The sequence below is a fragment of the Hyperolius riggenbachi genome, chromosome 10 (assembly GCF_040937935.1).
Source record: "Hyperolius riggenbachi isolate aHypRig1 chromosome 10, aHypRig1.pri, whole genome shotgun sequence".
NCBI classification, from domain to species: Eukaryota; Metazoa; Chordata; class Amphibia; order Anura; family Hyperoliidae; genus Hyperolius; species Hyperolius riggenbachi.
This window is the reverse complement of record NC_090655.1, coordinates 87,638,298-87,656,880: the sequence shown is the minus strand read 5'-3', so window position 1 is coordinate 87,656,880 and position 18,583 is coordinate 87,638,298. Positions and strand designations below refer to the sequence as shown.

The window sequence follows — 18,583 nt, the reverse complement described above, 5'->3', positions numbered from 1 at the left end:
AGTGAAGCATATTTGTGAGCTGTGTGAGGAATGAAGGATGATTTTTAAGCAGGAAGAGAGCTAGAGAGAATTGGGTGAACAAATAAAGTTCCCCTAACACTAGTGAGAATGTGTACCCTAATATAGAGTATTAAAAAAAAGTTGTTTTAATAGTATTCCTTTAAGGAACTACAAGTCCCACAATGCATTTACCTTTATGAATCATGACTGTGGCTGTTAGACTCCTGCAATGCATTGTGGGACTTGTAGTTCCTTTACAGCCGGAGAGCCAAGTTTGCCTATCACTGACCTAGGCAGATTCTCCTTATACAGTAGTTAATTGTCTTCCACCTAAAATTGGCCCTAGACTGGGATACATGCACTACATAATACATGCATAGACACATGACTATGGTAGGGACTAGATTGTGAGTCCCTCGGAGGGACAGTTAGTGACAAGACAATATATCCTGTACAGCGCTGCGTAATATGTCGCCGCTATATAAATACATAAATAAATAAAATAAATCTTACCGGAATGCCTTCATGGATCTTCCCAATATCTGATCGGACCCCTGACTTGGGTTGCTTTGACTGCAAGATGCCGATTCCATGTCTGCTTGAGCCATCAAACATCTTCTTGTCCACATGATGCTGGAGATCCCGGGAAGAGGCAGCATTTTCCTCCAGTTCTGTAGCTCTGTGAGGGTAGTTTTCTTTGTTATTGTCATCTCTGCTAATTGAAAAATACAATAATAAGGAAATATGCAGTAATATTTCTGTGCTAGACTGAAAACCCCCAGCAGCTTCTTTACTTTGTTAGTGGCATAAGGCCTGGAATCCACTAGGTGCGCTTTTCTGAGCGCTTTGTGATTTGAAAAGTTCTTGCTAATGTAATGCTATGGGTGTGATCCCACTTGAGGGATGTGATTTTATAAAAATCCCCCATAGCATTGCATTAGCAAGAGCTTTTACAAATCACTAGCGCTTAGAACAGGCTGCTAGTGGGTTTGAGCCCTAAGGGGTGTAATCAGAGGTGTAACTACAGGAAAGCAGCCCTTGCAACTGCAGGTGGGCCCCAGAGGTGTGGGGAGCCCCCAACTACTATCCTTAACTCCAATACTCCAGATCAGGTGTTTTTGTGGCTACACGTGTTATGGGTGTGAGGATCCTGATGGCCACACTTGTTTTATGACACTTGGAAGATGGGTTTCCAAGCTATGATGGTCACCATGGAGACTTCCACAACAGTGTGGCCACCTTGATAATCTATAACAAGTGTAACCACAACATCACCTGCTATAGATAGGGGCCCCAGTGTATTTTGAAGGAGGTTGAAAAGTTGGTGCTCCTCACAGCCATGCCTGCCCCCTACCCTGTAGCTGCAGGAACTGCTCCTCTGATAGACAGGATCAGCTGTGCTTTCCATGCCTACTAGTACTCTTGTATCAAAACATGGGATTTCTTAAAGGACAATTGATCTGAGAACGATATTGAGGCTGCCATGTTTATTTCCATTTAAACAATTCAGGTTGCCTGCTGTCTTGCTGATCCTCTTCCTCTAATACTTTTAGCTATAGACCCTGAGCAAGCATGCAGTACTGATGTTTGACTTAAGGGTGACTGGATTCACTGCATGCTTGTTTCAGGTGTGTGATTCAGACATTACTGATACATGAAAGATCAGCAGGATGCCAGGCAACTGGAATGGTTTAAAAGAAAATAAATATGGTGACCTTCATATCTCTCAGCATATCTCTATCAGATCAGTTGTCCTTTAACCTTATTCTTACATTCTTACATGTCTTAAAGGCATTGGAATTGTACAGTAAAAATCTAATAACACTTATTCATAAAGTAGAACACTACCCAAAATATTTTCTTTTAGATCTGATTAAGAGATTAAAACCTCCATTAACCTTTGTTGTTGTTTTATTGCAGTCCGTGTCACAGCAGGTGGCATTTCCACCCTTTACCATCCCAGTGACACATTTCATGGGACTGGAAAGAGGAGAAAGTTACCAATTACAATTTTAGGTCCACATTTAGTTTTAGCATAAACTAATAAATGGTAGATTTGCCCTTTTGGGTCACTGAAAAAAATAATTGTTAGCAAACACATGTGAACAATTCTTTGAAAGATATATAATGGTTTCTCAGATCCTGCGTGACAGAAATTAATTAAATATGGAAGAGGGGTTTTAGGGTTAGGCGTCATAAGGGAGTGTTTTAGGGTTAGGCGTCAGGAAGGGAGATTTTAGGGTTAGATGTCAGGAAGAGGCGTTTTAGGGTTAGGCGTCAGGAAGAGGGGTTTTAGGGTTAGGCGTCAGGAAAGGGGGTTTTAGGGTTAGATGTCAGGAAGAAGGGTTTTAGGGTTAGGCGTAAGAAAGTGGGGTTTTAGGGTTAGGTATCAGAGTGGGGAGCATTCTGTGTGAAAATAGGGATAGGTTTAGTTGTAATAAACTATCAGTACCATTTACCAATGTCTTACTACAAGCATTTTTTCATTTGGCACCCAATTCACAGTGGTATTTACCTTTTAGACTTATATTGGCTTCACCCCACATCCATATTTCTTTGTGCCTCTATTTAATGCAAGCTTACCATCTACCCAGAATACCATAAATTGATAGCTTACAATTTCAGGTGTCAGCATGTAGCCCTTGTTTACACATAAATGTAACGGACAGCTAAATAAATAACCATGATGTGCATAGGACGTTTCCTCTCTAAAGCTAACAGAGAAACAAGGTAAGGCACATGAGCTGCAGCAGCAGCTGCTCAGCTGATGTGACCACTGTACACAATTTATGATAGTCCACACTCACATGATACGGGTCACCACACACTACCCTTTGTACCGTGACAAAGAGCAGTCCAGTGCACAAAACTAGTAAGCTTGATTAACCTCATTATAGTTGCATTAACCTCAAGGACAGGTAATTTATCATAACATTGTTCTTTGAAGACAGGTATACATAATCAGAAACATTACGTCTGAACAATGTTTAACATTTATCAATGACTCAATACCCACGTTGTTATTAACCTTTGGGCGCCTGCATGTGTATATCATGTGTGTGGATTAGTCAGGCTTAATGGGTGAGCATTATTTAGATTTAGAACACAGAAAAGGTTGGTTATTGTGGGTGTAGAATGCCTTTAAAGCCATAATTGTACTTTTCTTACTGACAATGTAAAGATGGGAAGTGAAATAACCAACCAATGGCTCTATTATAGAGTGGTGAATGCTGGGATATAACCTGCTGTCAATTTCAACAACAGAACATTGTATCTAATTTATAAAGCATCTTAGCTGCCATTATTCAACATTGAATCCTAATTCACCTCTCACAAATGATATGCTGTATAGCTAAACTATTTTACAAGCTTTAAGGCAGGGGTCTCAAACTCGCGGCCCGCGGGCCATTTGCGGCCCTCGATACAATATTTTGTGGCCCTCGCCGGCAAAAGCTTCCTTATAGTTCACTTCAGTGCTCCCAAGTAATCCGCTGCATCCCCGCCGCTAAACGAGGGCTGCAGAGCCCCCAAATCGCCCGGGGGCAATCCGCCGGCATTCACTGGAAGGGGCAGAGCTTTCAGCTTCAGCTCTGCCCCTCCTGACATCAATCGCCGCACGGATCGCCGCCTCTCCCCGCCCCTCTCTGTGAAGGAAGAGTGAGAGGGGCAGGCAGAGGCGGCGATGCGTCGCGATTGTGAAATTCCTTATGCGGCCCAGCCTCATCCTGACTTTGCCGCCTGCGGCCCCCCAGGTAAATTGAGTTTGAGAGCCCTGCTTTAAGGGAACCTGTACTGAGTAAAATTATTTAAAATAAACACATGAGGTAACTTCAAATGAATATTACATAGTTACCTTGCCATCAGTTCCTCTCAGAAGCTCACCATTTTCTTCTCACAATGATTCCTTCCAGTTCTGACAACATTTTGTCAGAACTGTAATATATCAGTTACTGTTAGTTATATATCAGTTGCTGTCAATTACAGCTGAGAGGAGAACTGATGTGCCAGGTAATGTCCATGTTTCCCTACAGCTCAAGTGGGCAATGCTACAGTTTAATGGTGTGCTGACCAGAAAGCTGTTATGGGGTTATGGCCATTTTCAAAAAGGAGGACGGAGAATTCCTTTGATCACAGTGGACAAACAGGATGCAGGAGAGGAGAAATAGATTTAGGCCTTGTTTCCACTTAGTGCGCTTCTATCCGCTTCTGTCCACTTTTTATCAGCACATCAATGTTACAGATTGATACATGTTGCTGAAAAGCGGACAGAAGCGGACAGAAGCGCATAGATGGAAACGAGGCCTCAGGAGTAGACTACATGGCAGGAAAGTATGACCCGTGCATGTGTATTTTGACTTTTCATTTTCAGTTCAGGTTTTCTTTAAAGGAGAACTGTAGTGAGAGGTATATGGAGGCTGCCATACTCATTTCCTTTTAAGCAATACCAGTTGCCTGGCTGTTCTGCTGATTCTCTAATAGTATTATCCACAAACCCTGAACAAGCATGCAGCAGATCAGGTGTTACTGACATTTTTGTCAGATTTGACAAGATTAGCTGCATGCTTGTTTCTGATGTGATTCACACTACTGCACACAAATAGCTCAGCAGGGCTGCCAGGCAACTGGTATTGCTTAAAAGGAAATCAATATGGCAGCCTCCATATACCTCTCACTACTGTTCTCCTTTAAGGAAAGGAAACTAGAACTAAGATAAATAATATAAGCTATAGGGACCTTTCACACTGAGGCAGGGCAGTAAATTTACTCCACCACAGCCTAATGAAAGTCTATGGGGGCGTTCACACTCACCACGCTGTGGTAGGCCGCACCGGAAGTGCCCCATGTAACGTGCGTCCATACCTACAATACCATGTGGCTCCTGTGGTGATCTGCATCAGACCGGAAGTCATGTAAGTCTATGGTAATGCGTGTGTATTTAAAAAATCCGTCGCAGTTTTTAGCATCGCGCATGCGAGGAAGCGTATTTTATCAATATGCTTCCGCACACGTCATCGATTGCCCAACAGGGGGCGAGCGCCACTTTCTGCTTGGCCCGGAGGCAAGACAGGGATTGCCGCATACCAGCCCGGTAATCCCCGAAGGCCTGTTTTTGGCAGTGTAGTGCCCGCGCCGCACCAACAATCTGCAGTGTGAAGAAGGCCATATGGTTCCACTTTCAAAATGATATGAACTGTTGTGGTGCGTGCATGTAAAAAGGGCCCCCGGTAAAAAGGACCCCCGGTATAAAGGACGCTGGAGATAGCAGCTAGTAGATGATCAATAAAATTATTGATCATCTACTAGTTAATTCTGATAGTAAAATGTTGGTAATCTTTACTGATATTTTACTATAACCTAACCTTATCCTAACACTAGCCCTCTCTCGATACCTAACACTAACAGTTCCCACCTGGTGTGACTAACCTTAAAAGTTCCCAGCTGGTGCCTAACCCTAAAAGCTCCTAGGTGGTGCCTAATCCTAAAGAACCCACAGACCTATCTGCCGATATTTTTGTGGAGTTAATAGCCACCTCCAGCGCCCATTTTACCTGCTTCGGTTGCAACAGTCTTCTGCCTTTGATACTTACTGATTAAAGAGGAACGGTCACGAAAATCTTAAAATTTAAAACACATACAAATAGGAAGTACATTTCTCCAAAAGTAAAATAAGCCATAAATTACTTTTCTCCCATGTTCCTGTCACTTACAGTAAATAGTAGAAATATGACACTACCGACAGATTTTGGACTAGCCCATCTTCTCATAGGAGGGTTCTCAGGGTTTTCTTTATTTTTAAAAGCACGTAGTGAATGGCAGATGCTCCATCCAACTGCAAAATAGTGTACAGCGAGCAGGGAGGCTGGCCAGCATCTTTGTATAAATCTTTTTTAGGGAATATCTTTATAAAGAATAAAGGCCATGCTGAGAATCCCCTATGGATAGATGGACTAGTCCAAAACCTGTCGGTAATGTCAGATTTCTACTACCTACTGTGAGTGTCAGCAAGATAGGAAAGAAATAATTTATGGCTCATTTTACTCTGGGAGAAATGTACTTCTTATTTGTGTGTGTTTTAAATTTTAAGATTTTCGCTGCAGTTCCTCTTTAAGGTTTGGTTTTCACCAAGTTCTCTGACAGTCCATTTTCCAGGCTGGATGGCAGCAGCTCAGTGGTCATGCAGAACAAACACAGTAGGTTGATTCACAAAGTCCAATTGTAATATATATTGTTCATTACCTCAACATACATTCCCACCTGCATGATTATTACATACAGTATAATAGATGTGTTTCCATAGATCCAATATATGGTGTACTTGCGCTCCATTGCCACAACACATCGATGGGACCCGGGAGCTGACCCTTAGTTCTCATGAAAAAGCATAGAAAAAATGCATGCATTTTTTAGTTTTTTCCTAAGCTTTTTATGTGCCTTTGCTGTGCAATAGTTATTTGTATTGAACCGCATGTAACGCATGCGGTTTTGCATGAAAATGTGTGCAGCAGCGTTTTTGTGTAGAAATGCAAATGTAGTGGTTTGGTGCTTTCTATTTAAAAGCTGCATATGGTTGTAATTCCTTCTGAATATGCAATTGGACACGACTGTGCAAAATAGGAACTGTACAAATATGCTCAATGGGAATGAGTCCATAGAACAGATATGTAAGTGTTCTCACTGCACTGGCTGCAAGCTTGAGCAGGTGTGTGGCATACATATGAAATCGGCGCCGGTAGACTTGGGCGCAGGACACAGCCGGTATATGGCCGATTCTGCTTCTGCACAAGTCCGGGCCGTGTTAATTACTATTCCCCCTCCAGGCTGCCATGGATAGTGGGGAATGATATAATTCAGCATTCATAAAGTGTAGTATGTACTGGTAGTTGAAATAAAGTATGATAGAGTAATAAGCTATACTCACAAAGCAGGGTTACCTCAAAGGCAACCACTGTATAGGCAGGTGGGGAGATTAGGCCTTACCCCACTCAGGATTAAGAAGTCGCTCTCCGTAGATGAGGAAAAAGGGGTCAACACCCCTCCACCAGGAGTGGACTTGATATAGTGTAGTATGGATACAGAGATGCCAAAAGGATAAAATAATCTAAAAAGTTTAAAACATGAGGAGGCAGTGGTGGACTTACCAAGCAGACACAAAAATTGCCAATGGGTTTGTCAAATAGTTTATTTACACACTCCAGAGGACAATGCAACACGTTTCGCAGGTTTGGTACCGCTTAATCAGGCAATAACGGAGAAATAGCAGATGTGGTCAGTAGAAGAGCCAGGCACCTCTGTGCACAGATTTGTCTATTTGACAAACACATTGGCAATTTTTGTGTCTATTTGGAAGGGGTAAGTCCACCAATGCCTCCTCATGTTTTAACCTTTTTAGATACTTTTATCCTTTTGGTGCTTCTGTATCTATACTACACCTAACAGCATTTGTCTTCATAGCAAAAAAAAAAAAAAAACAGAAAGATTAGCCTATTATAAATCAGCCACCATTTTTCCATTTTTTGAAATCTACTCTGATGCACAGTAACAAAGCATAAATCAAGAATTCATTGCTGCCGTAAAGATAGGCCTTTTAAGCCTGCGCCTTGTTCTAACAGTGTGCGCGCAGTGTCTTAGCACCATGCCATGCTACAGGGAAGTACATAAATAATAGTCTTTGCAGAAACATTTCATACACAAACCGGTTACTTTTATCAATTACGCATTTTCTCTCATATGCGGCTAGTTTACAGCTACATACACCACAGAAGTTCTATTTATGAAATCTGCAGATGTCATGCATAGGCAGCCCATACACGATCATTCTCCATATCTCGCCCACTGTGGCCAGTGATAAACTCACATATTGCTGCGTTGCCATGGTGACCTTTCTACATTTATTTATGGCATGTGCGCACAAAAAGAGCATTCCATATGCCTTCAATTCCCTCATGACAACACAGTGTAAATGTCTGTCAAGGCACCTTTAACCATACAAAGGGCACAGCTTACCCGCCCAGGTTTTTTGATCCTGATATTGCTCGGGTATAGTAATTTGCTAAATGTGGAGTTTTGCTTGGCAGCAGGAAAAAACAAAGCATATATAAAACACACACAGGAAAAGAGATCTTTATTATTCACCTTATGTCCATAAAAAGTTAATTAAGCTATTTTAGCTAACTGCATGATCTAATGACACAGACAGACAGAGAACATATATATTGCGCTTTTCTCCTGGCGAACTGAAAGTGCCAGAGTTGCAGCCACTAGGATGCGCTCTATAGGCAGTAGCAGTGTTAGGAAGTCTTGCCCAAGTTCTCCTACTGTATAGGTTCTGGCTTACTGAACAGGTAGAGCCGAGATTCGAACCCTTGTCTACTGTGTCAGAGGCGGAGCCCTTAATTATTACACTATCCAGCCAATGCTAATGGACCTTCCCAGCAAGAATATACCCCGGGACTCCTAATAATGGGTGTCAACATAGCTACTGAATATGGTACTTTCAAAAAAAAAATGCATGAGGAAAAATTGGTGCCGGTAAAATAGATAGTAGAATACCAATTTTACCCATATTCCACTATCCCCATAGTAGAATATCGGCATTCAGTAAATATACTGATATTCTTCTAACCCTCTGCACCCCAATTCTTCTTCTAACCCCCCATCTATGCCTACCACTAACCACCCTCAACTACTAACACTAAACCCACTAATTAGCCAGGCTAGTAATCAAAAAGGCCCAAGGACTCGGCCTAGCGCAGTCTGTGTGCTCCAAGGCTCCATTGGCCCTAGAGTCTGGGCTACCATTGAGGAAAAGGGGGCAATTCCTCCCTTCACTGTTCTTGTCAGGATAGCAACTCACCTGTCCAGGTGCACTGCGGCTCCATCCGTGCTCCCAGTCTTCATCCTCGCTTTTCTCCATGACCCATTGCATGTCATTGCGCAATAACATGTGCAGAGTCACTGAGAAGAGGCGCCCCTGGCAGGGTGGAAGTGACTTTTAGTGATATATATACAGTTTTATGGCTGGTACACATGGGGACCATTGTAGCTGGTCGTTGGCACACAGGGGACATGCGCGAGACAGCTCAGCGACCGCTCCGCCTGTGCGACCGCTGTCTACACGTCTCTGTCCAATAGAGACGCGGCAGAAGCTGTCGCCGAAGGTTCAGACCCCCACCGAAAACTCCATTCACAGGAGTGTGGGTAGCGGTCGCTAGTCCGCATACACACGGCGGACTAGCGACAGTTGCAGAGACAGAAGTCGCCGTGCGATTGAACTTTCCAATCGCACGGCAACTGCTGTCTCCGGCGACAGTTCGGGGTGCGCGCCTCATACACACGGGCGACCTGTGCCACGTGTTTGCGGCGACAGTTGTAGCCAGTGTGTATGGGCCATTACACTATGTGGAGCTTTGCTTTTTAGGAGTTGCCTTAACCACTTGCAGACCGCCCACAGCCGATGGGCGGCGGCAAGGGCTGGGCCCAAACAACCGCAATACGGCCATCGGCGGCGGCGGGCGTGGTTATGCAGCGATTGCGTCATTCCTGACGCGATCAGCCACCGGCGACAGGCTCCGCCCCCCTCGCGCTGTAACCCGCCGGCCGTTCGGAAGCGTCGGCGGGTTACTAGCTCACAGATCGCCACACACCAAGCGTATAATACGCTTTGTAATGTATACAAAGTGTATTATACAGGCTGCCTCCTGCCCTGGTGGTCCCAGTGTCCAAGGTACCACCAGGGCAGGCTGCAGCCACCGTAGTCTGTACCCAAGCACACTGATCCCCCCTCCTTCCCTCTGATCGCCCACAGCACCCCTCAGATTCCCCCCCCCCCCCACCGCACACCTCTCAGACCCCTGTTTGCACCCAATCACCCATCAATCACTCCCTGTCACTATCTGTCAGCGCTGTTTTTTAAATTAGTCCCTAAACTGCCCCCTGGGGGCTCCTGATCACGCCCCCACACTCTCAGATCCTCCTCCCCCCCCCCCCAGGTTCCCCCTGTGTACTGTATACATCTATCCTCCCCTGTAATCACTTGTCAATCACCCGTCATTCACCCGTCAATCACCACCTGTCACTTCCACCTATCAGATCAGACGCTAACCTGCCTCTTACGGGCACCTGATCACCCTCCCACACCATTAGATCACCCGCAGCCCTACCCTCAGATCACCTCCAAAGTGCATTGTTTACATCTGTTCTGCCATCTAATCACCCACTGATCACCCATCAATCACCCATCAATCACCCCCTGTCACTGCTACCCATTAGATTAGACCCCTATCTGCCCCTAGGGCACCCAATCACCCGCCCACACCCTCAGAACGCCCTCAGACCCCAGCTCTGATCCCCTCGCCAGTGCATTGCTTGCATCTATTCCCCCCTCTAATCACACCTTGAGACACACATCAATCACCTCCTGTCACCCCCTAGCACACCTACCCATCAGATCAGGCCCTAATTTGCCCCGTGTGGGCTCCTGATCACTCGACCAAACCCTCAGATCCCCCTCAGACCCCCTTCCGATCACCTCCCCAGTGCATTGATTGCATCCATTTTCCCCTCTAACCACCCCCTGAGACACCCATCAATCACCTCCTGTCACCCCCCTAGCACTCCTATCCATCAGATCAGGCCCAATACAACCTGTCATCTAAGAGGCCATCCTGCTTATGACCGGTTCCACAAAATTTGCCCCCTCATAGACCACCTGTCAACAAAATTTGCAGATGCTTATACCCCTGAGCAGTCATTTTGAGACATTTGGTTTCCAGACTATTCACGGTTTTGGTCCCTTAAAATGCCAGGGCAGTATAGAAACCCCACAAGTGACCCCATTTTAGAAAAAAGACACCCCAAGGTATTCTGTTAGGTGTATGACGAGTTAATAGAAGATTTTATTTTTTGACAAAAGTTAGTGGAAATTGATTTTTTATTGTTTTTTTTTTCACAAAGTGTAATTTTCCACTAACTTGTGACAAAAAATAAAATCTTCTATGAACTCACCATACACCTAACGGAATACCTTGGGGTAATTTCTTTCTAAAATGGGGTCACTTGTGGGGTTCCTATGCTGTCCTGGCATTTTAGGGGCCCTAAACCGTGAGGAGTAGTCTAGAAAACAAATGCCTCAAAATGACCTGTGAATAGGACGTTGGGCCCCTTAGCGCACCTAGGCTGCAAAAAAGTGTCACACATGTGGTATTGCCGTACTCAGGAGAAGTAGTATCATGTGTTTTGGGGTGTATTTTACACATACCCATGCTGGGTGGGATAAATCTCTCTGTAAATGGACAATTGTGTGTAAAAAAAATCAAAAATTTGTCATTTACAGAGATAGGGCTAACAGGATCTCCCAGGACCCGTCCCACCCAGGCTGCCGCTTCTTTAAGCTCCTCCCCTCGGGCCGACGCTACAGGACCATCCGCCCAAGGACTAACAGGCGCAGAGACACCTTTTTTCCCCAAGCAGCCCTCCTGCTGAACTCCTGCCACTCATCGGTAGGCTAGCTGCACTCAGGCCAATTAGCCCGGCCGAGGCACACTGAACCCGGGCCAGTAATATAAATCCAGCTGCCACCCTGGTGGGTGCTTCTGGGTAGAACTCCACTCTAAGGGCTGTACGAAGCACAATATCCAAACCCAGAGGACTCTGTTCATGAGCAAACCACATATTGTACTGTAGGTTACTTGCCTGTCTTGCTTATATGCTTGTATCGTTGTTATTGTCTTATGCCTGTCTCGCTTGTATTATTGTTATTGTCTTATGCCGATCTCTGTCTTGCTCTGTTGCTACTGCCATGTGAACCACAACCAATTCCGGGTACGACCTCGGTCGCACTTGGCGAAATAAAGTTCTGATTCTGATTCTATTTCTCCCACCCAGCATGGGTATATGTAAAAATACACCACAAAACACATGCAGCCTAACTGCGCTAAGGGGCCCAAAGTCCAATGAGTACCTTTAGGATTTCACAGGTCATTTTGAGACATTTGGGTTCAAGACTACTCTTCACGGTTTACAGCCCCTAAAATGCCAGGGCAGTATAGGAACCCCACAAGTGACCCCATTTTAGAAAGAAGACACCCCAAGGTATTCCGTCAGGTGTATGACGAGTCCCAGTATGGGTCTGTGTCTGCGCAGTATGTTCCTGGTGACATCAGCGGGATTGAGGACATGGTAACCCTGGGCGCAGTGGTTTTCAGACTTTAAAGTCTGAAATTCCAGAAGTGAACCGGAGGCAGGACCGGAGCATGGGTGGGTGGCTGCACGGGCACAGGATGTCTGTGGGGGACCATTAGAAGCCCCTGGTAAGTTCAACTCATTTTCCCCGACCCCGCTACAGTGTCCCTTTCAGATCCAGAGGCTTCCCCCTCCCGAGGTAAGTACCCCCCCAAGGGAACTTTGTTTCGGTACAGGGTCACTTTAAATGTGTGCACAAGTATTTTATATTTTACAATTTCTCCCAATAGTGAGTGCTTTAACAGCAACAGGAAAATAACAAAAGCCAACAGCCAGAGACGCTCTGGAGCATAGGTGGTCAAGGTGCACCCACAAGCTTTTGTCTGTATTTTTACACCTTGTGACTTAACATCTCTGTGTCTATGGTCTATATGCCCTGAGCATTGCATACAAGTGTACACTGCTATGCCACTGATAAGTCCACTTCTATGCATGTAGTAAAGTTCATCTGAAATGTTGCACATTCATGCAACTCCTATTTGAAAACGAGGCATTGTTAAAGGGAGTAGTTCTATATGAGGCTGGTGGTTTCTGCAGTGTCTGACAGCAGAAGTCAGCAATGGGGAAGACAGAGAAGTGGAAACATACTGTGGTAGAACATCTGTTATTTTAAGATGCAGATATTCTCACATTTGAATTATCTGTTAAATAAAGGTTTGCTTTAGCAGAGATGGGTCTATGGGAAATATAAAAACATATGTTTAATATAATTCAAGAGAAACGCTCAAATCGGAAAAAAAAAAACATGGTGCATGATAACAAAAAGCCAATAAAGTGCTAGAAACGGTCTTTGGTTCTTCACATTATCACTTTTGCTGTGCAAATATTTACATTTACAAAATGTAGGCATTGCATAGAACTGGGGTACAGGAATATACTGTATGCCTGTTAGGGGTGATCAATAAGATGCAAATAGTAGAAATAAAGTTGATTCAGTAGCATGCAAATTCTGTAAAAAAAAAAAAAAAAACATGTATATACTTTGAAAATGGACCAATTAAATCCCAATGATGTGGCATTCGATAGGTACATTTTCAAGCTGCATACATTTGTGTACAAAATTTGCATAATTGTCCAGGTTTGGCTAAGACGTTACAGAAACATTTTTACTACTATCATAATCCTGCATAAACTCAGACTTTTGTGCATCTCATTAAACATTCATTTGTAAAGGCAGATTTTCAGTGACAGCGAAGCAAACTGAGGGCTGGTGCACACCAAAAGTGCTTCTGAGCGCTTTTTAAAACGCTAGTGCTTTGAAAAGCGCTTGGCTAATTTCTTTGTATAGGATGGATCACACCAGAGCAATGTGAACTTTTTTTCCCAAACTTGGGTCTAGTGGTGCTCGCCAAGACCTCGTGATCACGAGTAACTCGTGATTACGAGTCGTTTTTGCCGATCATGAGGTCGTAATCGGCAATCTCCATCACGAATGCACTCGCGATTGCACTCGTTACCTGACTCGTGATCACTCGTTACTGGTGATCACTAGTCGGTATTTATGATTAAAAACCCGCCGACCTCTAGGATGGCTAAATTTAAAGGAGGGAATGTGAACTGTTGGAGATGTCTTACTGAGCTCGGCTCATACATGCATATGTGGTGGTCTTGTCCGGTTATACAGAACTTTTGGAAAGAAATAGGTAATTTCATTAAACTCCCTTCCCTCTTTGATCCCAGTAACGCTTTGTTGAGTTCCCTGGCTTCTGACAATATCAGACACGAAAATAAATTAGTAACTCCTGCAGCAGTCATGGCCAGGAAACGTATAGCAAAATTCTGTAAAAGTTCCTAAAGCACCCAGTATAGAAGAGTGGATATGGATGATGTCAGATTTTTTCATTGGTGGTGAATGTAGTGTGGACGATGTCGGTGTTTCCAAACAAACAGAGGGAGAGTTGAGTGGGAAAAAAAATGAGTAACATATAATGGAAAGTTAAGAAGAGCAAGATGCAGTGAAAAGAACCAAATAACCAACAAACTACCTATTGGAATTGTATGAGTATGGATTAATGGACGGATGAATCGGGGGTCGCTCGGATATATGTCAGAAATTCATTGGAGTATAGGGATGTTCAATGAGATGCAAATAGTAGAAATAGAGTTGATTCCGTAACATGCAAATTCTGTAAAAAAAAAAAAAAACATGTATATACTTTGAAAATGGACCAATGAAATCTCTGCACTCTTGGGGTCTTTTCGGCCCGGGGGTTTAATTAAACATTCAATGTTATGGTGGGTAGGTGGGATTTTTCTGATTATAATTGGTTTGAATTGCGACACTGGTGAGGTGTCTATGTACATAAATACTCACTGTGTATTATAATAATAAAAATAATGTATCAAACTATGATGCAAATCTGGGACCCACGTATGATGGCTTCACTGCTGTCACATGGTCACATCTGGGTCACATATCAGCTGAGTTTAAAAAAAAAAAAGCAGACTTTAGTGGTTAATAGCAAAGCCCCCTTACATGCTCGAAACACTAGAAAAAAAGTATACAATTAAATGCGCTAAATGACAGTATTTACCGCATTTAAATGTATACTTTTTTCCTTTGAAACTTTAAAATCGATTTTCTCAAAAACTATAAGGTCTTTTTGAAAAAAAATGTGTTTCCTCTTGTTCCCACTCTTCTTCTTAACATATCTGGAAAATTTGGTGTTTCTGGCATGTAAGGGGGCTTCGCTATTAACCGTTAAAGTCAAATCGTGATCATGTCCATTGATCACGGATATCACTTTTAACCATGGTTAAAATACGAGTCGAATTGGGAATTGGGCATCAAGTCTGGATCACGATCATGCCGTATGTGGATTTTGATACTGTCATGATCGGATTTACTCGAATCCGTGATTGGGAGTATCTGAGCACCACTGCACGGGTCCTGCAGCATTTTTAAGGCGATACAGCCTCAATGTTAAAGGGAACCTTAACTGAGAGGGATATGGATGTTTCCTTTTAAACAATACCAGTTGCTTGTCAGTCCTGCTGATCTCTTTGGCTGCAGTAGTGGCTGAATCACACACCTGAAACAAGCATGCAGCTAATCCAGTCTTACTTCAGTCAGAGCACCTGATCTGCATGCTTGTTAAGGGGCTGTGGCTAAAAGTATTAGAGACACAGGATCAACAGGAGAGTCGGGCAACTGGTATTATTTTAAAAGGAAAAATCCTTATCCTTCTCAATTTAGGTTTCCTTTAAGTATAGAAAAAGTGGAAAATCGCTCTAAAAAGCGCTGAACAGAACAATTTTCCAAGTGTTTTTTTTTAAAAAGCTGTTCACTTCCAGCTCAAACTGTAAAAAAATTTAACTTGGAATTTGCTGTACATTTTGTTCATCGCATTAAGTTACCGTATATACTCGCATATAAGCCGACCCGTGTATAAGCCAAGGTACCCACTTTTCCCTAAGAAACCAGGAAACCTCCTCCCCAGTATAGCCCTCTCCACAGTAGCCAGATGTGTCCCCTAGTACAAGTCAGCCCCCCACCCATAGCCAGATGTCCCCAAGATCTCAAGAAGCCACTAGATGGTGTCATAGATATGAGACACAGTGATTGCCACACAAGAAGAATCCCCGATCATTGCACCGCTGGCACGTTGCTTGCACGCTCTGTTACACAAGTCAGGGGACACAGGTAGTCTTGAGCAGCACACTCTGCACACCATGTAGCAGAGGATGGGGGGACACAGGCACAGCAGGGCGCAAGCTAGTAAGAGCAGGATCACTAGTGCACAATCCTTACGCTCCTTGTGCCAAAATTTGCTTCACCATCTGTTTTGCTCCACTGACTCGCATATAAGCCGAGGGAGAAACTTTTCAGCACATTTTTTATGCTGAAAAATTAGGCTTGTACACGGATGGAAAACATACGTACATCGAGTTCAACCAGAAAATAAAGTACAACACCAGCCTGCTCCCTCACATATCCCTGTTGATCCGGAGGATTTGTCACTGTAATTACTAGGTCTACTAATTCTGTATTATGTACCAATGTCTATTTTGGTGTATCATTGTTTATTATTATGTAACCCATGTTTTCTTTATTATTCTGTTGATGCTTTATAAATCAATAATAATAAGTAGGACTTACCGTAGTTACTACTATAAATATACAGCCACAAGAAACAGTAGAGGAGAGAGCCCAGTCCTTGTGAGCTTACATTGTATAATGATACCCTTTGTATGCTCTTTCTGGGGTCATAGTGGTGTAATTTCGAAACAGAAGGCTGGTAAGCAGATTTCTGTTTAGAGAAGGTATGCAGGCAGCATCTATGGGAGCTTCTGTCTGTAGACAAACTGTTTTTTATCTTTTTTTTATTAGTTCATCCTGGATTATTTTCACAAAGAAGTAAAAAAAAAAAAAAATGCCTGCAATTATGGCAGTGATTTGTAAATGAAGGCCCCTCCCTCTGCTGTGTGAAAAGTAGTAAATAGAAAAAACTCCAGGTATTATTTCAAACATTTTCTGATAAATGCTTTAAAAGCTCAATTCCAAGAGTAATTTTTATTTTCATTTGTGGATAATGTACTAAAGGGTTAAAACTACTTTTGGATTTTTCCTGCTGGACTGTGTCATCATCTGTAAGAATTTCCCCTCACTTCCTGTACAGGATCCTCTCCAAGACAGAGGGAAACAAATACAACTTTTTCTTTTTGCAGCAATAAGCAGCCATAAACGGTTCGTATATTTCAATTACCATGGTCCAGAAGCGATTACACTAAAATCATAATAATGATTAAAAAAAAACAAAGAAAAACAGCCCTTGGTTTTTCACGGTAACATAAACCTGAAGAGGGTTCAAGAATAAACTGCAGGGTCACCATGTATGCTGTTACAGTTGTTCTATTTAATCATACCACTTATTGGAATACAAACAGTATGTTTACCAGACTACTATCTGGGATGTCAAACACAATGTTTCAGCGCACATCTGTTATAAAAAGTCCTTCAGCACATCAGTCCATAAAAATACATTAAAATATTAAGCCTTCTGTATCTTGCTATCATTGGTAATCTCTTCAGGTCCACCACCAGATACACCCTTATAAAAGACACACTCACCAGACGTCTCTGACCACTATTAGACTGGTCAGAGAAATCATGAATCCAGGAGCCTTGGTGCTTCAGGGTCCTGGTACAGGTGATCCCCTTCAGATATTACATATCCCTCCTTCCTCCTTATTAGTAGATTACCTCAAAGAAATGAGCTTCTCATAGCGTGACACAGTATAAAATTTAAAACTTTATTATTAAAAGCCACTCACATGGTCCTGGGTGTTATGTGCACATAGAGTTTTAATGGCAGGCTCTCCCCCATTGCCTATGCTGGGCTGATGGTCCTCTCTCCTGTTCTGCCACTTTGTTCCCGGGAACCACCGCATAGATTCAGACAGGGGCCGCGGTACACCTTCACCGCCGACTTCCCAGTATCTCTAGTCTCCGCCCTATTAATTTCATCACTGCCTCGTGACTCATCAGGGGCAAAGAGACTGGACAACATACTAGGAACTATATTACGTGTGGGATGATCTTGATTGGTCCGTCGCGCGTCACCGTCACTGCCGCTCCCATGCTTCGCCGCAATTGGTGCATCTGCCATCATGCCCTGGCCGCACCCCTCCCAGGTCCGCACTATGATTGGCTCCTGCTGCCATCCATAACGTTTAGCCGTGCCCCTGCTATTACAATAGCTACATCCACCCCTCAGTACCACCGCCTGATTAACCCGGACCTGCTAATCTCTCACACTGCTTGTTTTGGTATTGATAAACGATACTATCTGGGAAGGTTTTTAAAATTAGGTTTAAAGCAATCCTGTAGTGGATCGTTGTAAAAGAAACTGGGGCTAAAGCTGATAATATGCATTATTTCGTTTTTAAAATTTTATAGTGTGGTCATCTTGCGCAGCACCTCACAGAGCATACACGGTAGTCTTGTCACTAACTGCCCCCTATAGGGACCGACAACCTATTGGGGCACTGCTGAGACATAAGGGAGGCCAGTTAATAAGAGTGGGAAACAATGCAGTGGTAAAAATCTACGGCACGTAGGCTGACCAATACATATGGTCAATGAGATATTAATAATTCCAAAATGAATGCAAAGTTAAGGCACATTTTATGTGTTGGAATGTGTATTCAGGAAGTCTATAGTCTATTATGTACAGTAGCTTGCAAAAGTATTCGGCCCCCTTGAAGTTTTCCACATTTTGTCATATTACTGCCACAAAAATGAATCAGTTGTATTGGAATTCCACGTGAAAGACCAATACACAGTGGTGTACACGTGAGAAGTGGAACGAAAATCATACAGGATTCCAAACATTTTTTACAA

At 43.3% G+C, this 18,583-nt stretch overlaps 1 protein-coding gene across 9 annotated transcripts in view; it reads right to left on the bottom strand.

The window, feature by feature from the left end:
- FAM13C (family with sequence similarity 13 member C) overlaps window positions 1-18,583 on the bottom strand; it is a 508,143-nt gene that overhangs the window by 235,220 nt on the left and 254,340 nt on the right. For 7 of the 9 annotated variants that reach the window (XR_011024565.1, XR_011024563.1, XR_011024568.1 and 4 more), the window contains one exon: window positions 514-715. Coding sequence is in view for 3 of the 9 variants with exons in the window: in XM_068258692.1 (XP_068114793.1) it covers window positions 514-715 (202 nt within the window). In the remaining 6 variants the exon portion in view is untranslated. The remainder of the gene's footprint in view (window positions 1-513; window positions 716-18,583) is intronic. The other 2 variants (XR_011024566.1, XR_011024564.1) reach the window with 2 other exon arrangements.